Consider the following 8,041-nt stretch of genomic DNA (forward strand, 5'->3'; position numbering starts at 1 on the left):
TATTCGCGGAATGGTCGACACCAGTTATTTTTGTACAATTATTTACTTCGATTGCAATTAGATCAAAATCGCATGTCATTACTTCTTTGTTATAAATGATCCAATAAATCTTACGTTCCAGTTCTAAATAAACGATATCTTGCGCTTTGTATTTTTTAAGTGGAAAGCTGATCTGCAAATCCACATCTAATACTTTCAACGGATGAGCCAACGAAGCGATAAATAATAGAGGTAACGGATTTTCTTGCATGGTGGACACATTAATAAAATTTGGGTAAGGACCAGCACCAGCTTCATTATACGCTTGTACTTTAAAGTAGTACATTGTATCAGGCCTTAAATTGTATGCTTTGTATTGCAATATGTACTGTATATCTGACATATTAGCGTTATGTATAATTTTCCTTTGGTTTTCGTTAAACCAATACTGGACCATGTATTTTTGTATCACTTCATTTGTAAATTCAGGTTCGTTCCATCTGTGAAGAAAGAAAATTATTTTAGTCTATTTATTTTAGTGAAATACTAATAGAATTAGAAACAAACAGAATTGATTTTCTATACATATGTATATACGAGTACAAGTAACAAGTTAAGAATTATTTACCTGAATGTCACAGAAATGTTTTTCTCGTTTAATCTATTACTAAAATCTACGAATGCCCTAGGAAATGTTGGTTCGCTTGGAAATATGTTTGCGGATTTTTAAATTTTGTGTTTAATTATAAAAAAGAATCGAAAGTATACATATAATTAAATCTTTATAAAGATTTCAAAATTGTATTTAGTATATCATAATTACGTATTATAATTCTGATTTTAGTAACTGAAAAAAGATAAAGTAGAAGAATTTCTTGAATTACAACTAAAAGAATAGTATATCATATAATAAGTAAGTTCAGATAACAAGCATTTTTCTAAATATAAAATAAAATAAAAACATAAACTACAAAGTATGATGAAATTTAACCAATAGCTACAGTACTGATTTCAAAATATTTGAATTATATAATAATAGTATTTTTGTGTTTTAAGATTTAAACACATTATTAATTATTAAGCAAAAAGAAAGAAAATCTTATTCTAAAATAAAAATATTTCAGCAAGAACAAATTATATTATGATAAATAGAACTTTCAACGGTTACAGTGCGTATATCAGTTCTCGTAATTTTACTGATTAGTGTTTAGGCTTGAAAAATGTAATATTTGTGACTAAGCATAAACGACGTAATTAGCAAAATAATAACATTACCTTTTTTTTTTTTTAACATGAAATTTTTTAATTTTTTTGCTGAGATATATATTTTTTTTATTCAATTTTCATTTCTTGAGTAAGAAGTTAAATTATTTTCATAATATTTTTGTAATTCAATTTTATTTTCATAACATTTGTATAGGTATAGAGTTTGTTTTATTATATTTATTTCATTATAATTTATCAGTAAATTTTGAGGATTGTAAACATGTCTGCAATAAACACTTACCGGCTTCATTTAATATTGTCATGCTGTCAGAGGAGACGTTTGATAACATGTAATGATCATTAATCTCGAAGGCTGAGATATCCTGTTCAAAAATATACATTTATAGTTTATAAATGTTCGTCGAATTGCTTGATAAAAAAGAGATGAGTGATTAGATCAAAATTTATTTCGCAAGTGGATATAAATCGATAAAATAATAAAAACAGAATTCTAAATAATAAAATTAATAAATATGCGAAAGATATCTCTTCTTAACATTTTAAAGCAGCTTTCAGTTTTGTTAGAATTTCATTAGAAATCGAGCTAAGTAAATAATCTATATTTAAAACCGCGGATTGTTTTGGTTTACTTACGTCGATCTGTTCATTATTTGCATTCGCATTATTATGTGTTCAAAATATATGTAGTTTATTTAACAAATTATGTATTTCAAAATATGTTTTAAAATGAAAATTGTACGTTATGTTTTGCATTAGCTTTAGAAAAATGTAAAAAATGTAAACAATTATGATAAATAAAAAATAGCATATAAATACGCACATAGCGAGTGACAGCTGTTGTGCATATTGATTTGTCTATTGGTTCTAATTGTAGGCCAATTTAAAATTTCACTGCGTCAATCTTTTACTTTGAATTTAGTAGCTGTTTCGTGATGTAATTTATTTTAACTCAAAAATTTTGAATTTCCACATCAAATTATTATGAAATAAAAATTAATTTACTGTATGTTTTATATAAAAATTAATAAATACAAATAAATATTTAAAAAAATAGAAACAATTAAAAAATTATAAAAAAATGATGTCTAGCAAAAATATCAAATACTTATGTGATTAATGTAACAGTGTAGCAGAGAATCAACGGAATAATTAATTTATATTAAAAAATTTTTATTTTTATATTTAAATTTTAATATATCGTCTTAATTAAGTTTAAGTTTATATTATATAACATTGATTTTTAAATATATAATACAAAACTAACAAATTGTATGTATACTTTTTAATACCATTAACATAAAACTCTTTAATTGTAACTACAGTCATTAAAACAAGTAATCTGTTATCTGCAATGTGTAATATTTAGTTTTCTTTGTGTAAAAATCTCTCACTGGCATGAAGTTATATCAAAGAAAATAAATGAAAATACTTTCCTGGGGACTTGTCGGATTTACATCATCCTCCACATTTCCCGAAATCGCGATTGTCAATCTCGTTAGTATTAACACTTTTAAGGAAACACATAATGTTTTTAACATTTTTAACGTATATCTTTTTTTTCTTGTAGATGTTTGTACTCGATCGCCTTTGACGTGATTCTCGACTAAAGTGACCAGTAGCAATCAATGTTTGATACGATCTCCTCAATATTTCTTCACGCCTTTTAATAGATACTTTGTAACATATATAGTTCATGCCTATGTATATAAATTTAGTGCTTATTTTTTAATGTGTTATTTTTGAAGATTATTTTTCATAATTAATTATAATGATTTTTGTGATCAAATTATACATATAACTGCTGATAAATCAATAATTAGTGCATTTTATATAATTTAACTTAATTCAATTTAATACAAAATAATGCGTATAATATATTCTATAGCATATTATAGCATACCGTATAATATATTGTATCAAGGACAGTAAATACACGCATATTCAATTTTTAATAGTTTGTTAAAATATTCAATTAAAAACATGATTGAATAATAAGAAACAGATAATATATTATTTATTATATAACTATAAATTATAACTATAAATTACAGTTATAGAATTTTTTAAGATAAATTTTATTTATTCCTTGTTGAGTAATAAAATTGCTAGCTTTAGCATCGATAACAGAACATATTTGACATATAAATTTCTATGTTTTGAAATAATAAACTTATTTATCTAATTATGATATGTTTGCAGTTATTAAAAGAAAATTCGACTTTTCAGAGAACTACCATCATTTCAAAATATAATTACTTCTAATGTATCAAAATAATTGATAATGTAATTATCCTTTAATTATCTTTGGCTTCCGGAGGTTCACTTAATATTTACAAAAATTTATTCATTGCTGATCGTCTTTAATAATATTTCTTTGTGCGTATAAATCCATAAAGGATTATTCCTGATTTATAATTTATGTAAATACGGATTTAAACCAAACGAGATGATTTTATCATTAGCACCGACAAGAAAACTGTCATATTATTGACCTTTTTGACACTATAGATATGATTACTCACGAAGTATTTGAATTATATGAATATATAAACTCATCTTGCTATTGTTTTATTATCAGAAATGTAGAAATCTTGTATGTAGCGTAAGAATAACAAAATAAACGTTTTATTAAGTTCTCTATAATTGAGACCTCTTTTTCTATAACGATGTATCAAAACATTGGTACATTCGGATTTGTACATGAATGTATTATAATTTTTAGTATTTATACATTTCTGATGAATTAAAAAAAATAACAAAATTATAACTAGACATATAATAGCCTTCTTCCTTCCCCTTATATATGCTATAATTGTTGCATATAAAGCGTTATTTTTAAGTTTATTGTGCTTAAACGTTTGTACATTATTTGTGCATTTATATATTTATAACTGATTAATTGATTGCAACTGACTAATGGAAGATATTAATCATTAATTTACAGTTTGTAAATTAATGATTAATAATATATATTTTTTCATATATTTGTAATAAAAAATTTGATATCCGAGAAATATTTAGAGATGAAAGAATGTATTCACGTAAATATAAGTGGTGTTAGTTTTGTAATAAAAAAAAAACCCAACGATAATTCTGCACGATTAAAGTTGTAAACGCAGGCAGATACAATGACTATTGTATATAAGTATAGTTAAATTTTTACTTTTACAAAAATCTGATGTGTGATAAGTAATTTAATATTTAATGTAAAATTGTTAATTATACTTTAATGTAATTTGCGATAAGAGATAATGCAATTTGTTAGAAATTAATATTATAATTATTATTGCAATTAGTGTAAGAATCTTTAATGTGTATTTTAATTAAGTAAATATAATTTATTAATTTATTTTATTTTTTTAATAGTTTATTAATAATATAAAACTTTGTTAACTTTTATAATATTTTATTTATAATATAACTTAACATAAAATATAAATATTTTTGTTATTCAACTTTTTTTATATTTAACTTTCTTTATATTATTATGTTTTTCTTATAACAAATTTATAATTTTTTATATAAACTTCTGGCAAAATTTTAATACGTTCCTCCTAAAAAAAAAAAACAAACTTTCTTACATTTTGTGACCATATTTCTCTTTCACATCACAACCTTTAGATACTTATCTATCTTTTTTACTATTCAAAGTTTCTCTCTCACTCTAATACGGAAAACATGGATTAGAACCATTCTTTTTTACCTATGTTCGTTTAACACTATATTAATCTCATTATAAAGGTTGAGTCATGAAAACCTGATAATTTTGAAAATGAAATAAACAAATAAAATAAAACTTAAATATTTATTTCTTGTTATATAACAATAAGATTTAGAATGCTATTTGAGTATATTACCTTAGCTTACTTTTTTTTAATTTTAAAAAAATTTTTGGTAAGACTTTATTATACTATTCCGATTTTGATGAAATTTTAAAAGTATGTTATACTAATTGAATCTAATTAAAACTACAAGTTGCGGAAATGTCCAGTTTTAGACAAATTTAAAATTAAAATTAAAATGGAGAAAATGTAAAAACACAATCGACAACTGCGTACACATATATGTGGCACATATGATATATTATACATAGTTTTTGATTGTGGACGTATTTTCTTTATGATCAAGGATGGAGAAAAATAAGATGACTAGACGCATGCAATCGAGGACCACATACATGTGATACGCAAAACGTTTTATGTTTCTGATTAACAATAAATTTGCGACGGGATCGTGTATACTTTTAGCTTTGATTGTCGCGTTTAATTGTTACTCGACAAGATCTGCAAGTTTCGGCAACTCTTTGGCTCAAAGCTTTCTTTATCATTTTATTGTAGATTCGTGATATAAGTATTGTGAATAAAAGAAAGTGTCGTGAGTAATAGAAAGTTTTGTAAAGAAAATAAAAAAGGAAAACTTATTCGGTTTACAATCTTCCCCAATTATAAAAATTGAGATTTAGTAATATAACATTTTACAACTTTTAATACGAATTTTTACTATGATAAATGATAACATGTTCGGTAGATATTAGTTTTTTACCATGTTGTATTGTAAAACATTTTATTAAGTCATGATGATCCACTAATACAATACTAATTCACCAATAATACAAAAAATATGATTTAAAATTATACTAAAAATTAATATAAAATTTTCTGTGCATACTCCATAAGTACTGCCCATAAGTGGTACTGTAAGCTATTAAATAGGAACACTGTCTTCTCGAAGTGAAAATATAAAATCGACTAATAAAAGCATTTATGTATTGATTTTGACCTGGAAAACATTCTTAATTATTATTATGGATAACTCATCTTATGATCCTCCTAAGACTCAAACTGGAAATTACGCAAATTCCAAAATTTCGCAATAATTATTAAAAGAGTAATTTTTTAAAAATAGGCCAATTCATGTGAGTATAAGGGTGCGGCGAGAAAAGACAGCTCACTGATACTCAATCGAAACTTTGAAAGAAGCACTCTATAGTTGCATCTCAGGAAGCACACTTTTAGTTGCTGAGTCCTCGCGACTCATAACAATGGGCAATTCTTTTGTCACATGCTTATACTTGTGAGTATATATTTCTTTTCAAATTAAATGCGTACGTAAGAAATGAGAAATAAAGATAAAGTTTACAATGTACAAATTTAATTATTATACAATCTGACGAAATCAAATAAATAAATAAATAAAATCCGTGCTCTCTTAAATATAAACTAAGAATAATAAATTAAAATCGGCAATAGAGAGCAAAAATGTGTCATGACAAACTGAATAAGTAAAAAATTAGCGGATGATATAATAAATAACAAAGTAAGGTATATTATAAATGATATTAATAAATTTAGAACTTAATCATACATATGTCCCAATACACTCAAGTAATAAATTACCAATAAAACTAATTATATATCGCAATAACGCAAAGTTACATGATTGATGATATTAAAAAAAACGATAAATGTTAAAAAAATTAAGCATGCAATTAATTACATAGAATGCGGACGTTTCGAGCTCTAATTTTGAGTCTTCTTCAGCGCGATAATTAAATTACAATTATAAAAATTACGTGAACCAAGGAATAAAAATAATAAATTATATATAAAAATGTAATTAAGCTATCAACTTAACTATTATGGACCGTCTCCGATTGGTGTTTAATAATGTTTTAACATACGACGGAGTCAACATTACAAAGAAGTCACTGACCTGGTAATATTGTATATGAATAAACAATGACCGTTGAAATCCGTAAAATTAGTGATGTTTAAATAAAAAGAAAGAAGTAAAATCTTACTATAATATAATTACTATTCAATAGCTGTTGGGCGGTCACTCACTCTTTAACAATATTTTGTGACGGTTGATAATAATTTGTTGACTCAACTCCGTATACTGTGGAGGTCGCTCGGATAATGTCAAAAAACGATACAAGTTAACGTGTTTTTATAATGTTGTTCCCACCACTATATTTTTGGAAGAGTATTAACAATATCATGATAGACACTCGGTAAATTTTCCGTGTCAATTTGTAGATTCAGACCATTCCTTTGTCTTTTGATAAATAGCATCTCAGAGATAAGTCTCTTGGTATAAAATAAAGCCTCATCAAGTATTCTAACGTTATCCCAATCAAAATCATGGTCAAAATCCCGTCTATGATTAGTAATTACCGAGTTTGTGTTTGTATTATGATGTATATGTCTTTTATGCTCTGTGATTCTGGTTTTTAGCTTCCGGGATGTTTGGCCAACATATGAGGCATCACAATGGCTACAGTTAATTTTATATATGACGTTAGTTTTTAGTTCTGTTGGAATGATGTCTTTGTGAGCTCTAATTAATTTGTTCATTTTGTTAAGACTATACTGTGCGAGTTTCAATCTCGAATTTTTTGTTATACTATTAAATTTCTCTGTTAAACTATGTATATAAGGGATCGTGAAATAGACCGGTTTCATTTCTTGGTTTGTCACTTGTGAGGATTTTATTGTTAATGATAAATCAAATAACTATACAAAACATGCTTATTTCTAAATAGAAAATTGTTATAATAGAATAAGCTTATATTATATATATTAGTGTGTATTTTTTATATCTTATTTGCAAAAATTTTCTTCTCGTAAATTACATAAAACATGGTAAATATAAATTATTTTTGACTCATCACATACTTGCTCTAGTTTTTCTATGTGTTCAAAAATACCATTCGGGTAAACTAGGGTATGATGGCCATACAGAAAAGATGGCCATAGGCTATAAATTTTTCAATAATCGCTACATAGTCCGCTTTTTTAGACATTATCAAAGATAATCAATATTCATAGCAGTT

General features: G+C 25.2%; 1 protein-coding gene across 9 annotated transcripts in view; it reads left to right on the forward strand.

Annotated features, from left to right (window-relative positions):
- Positions 1-3,136, forward strand: part of LOC140670274 (uncharacterized) — a 74,262-nt gene extending 71,126 nt beyond the window's left edge. For 8 of the 9 annotated variants that reach the window (XR_012047530.1, XR_012047531.1, XR_012047536.1 and 5 more), the window contains 2 exons: positions 161-274; positions 2,774-3,136. Coding sequence is in view for 1 of the 9 variants with exons in the window: in XM_072900845.1 (XP_072756946.1) it covers positions 161-206 (46 nt within the window). In the remaining 8 variants the exon portion in view is untranslated. The remainder of the gene's footprint in view (positions 1-160; positions 275-2,773) is intronic. The other variant, XM_072900845.1, reaches the window with a different exon arrangement.
- The last annotated feature ends 4,905 nt before the right edge of the window (positions 3,137-8,041 follow it).

The sequence above is a fragment of the Anoplolepis gracilipes genome, chromosome 10 (assembly GCF_047496725.1).
Source record: "Anoplolepis gracilipes chromosome 10, ASM4749672v1, whole genome shotgun sequence".
Lineage (NCBI taxonomy): Eukaryota > Metazoa > Arthropoda > Insecta > Hymenoptera > Formicidae > Anoplolepis > Anoplolepis gracilipes.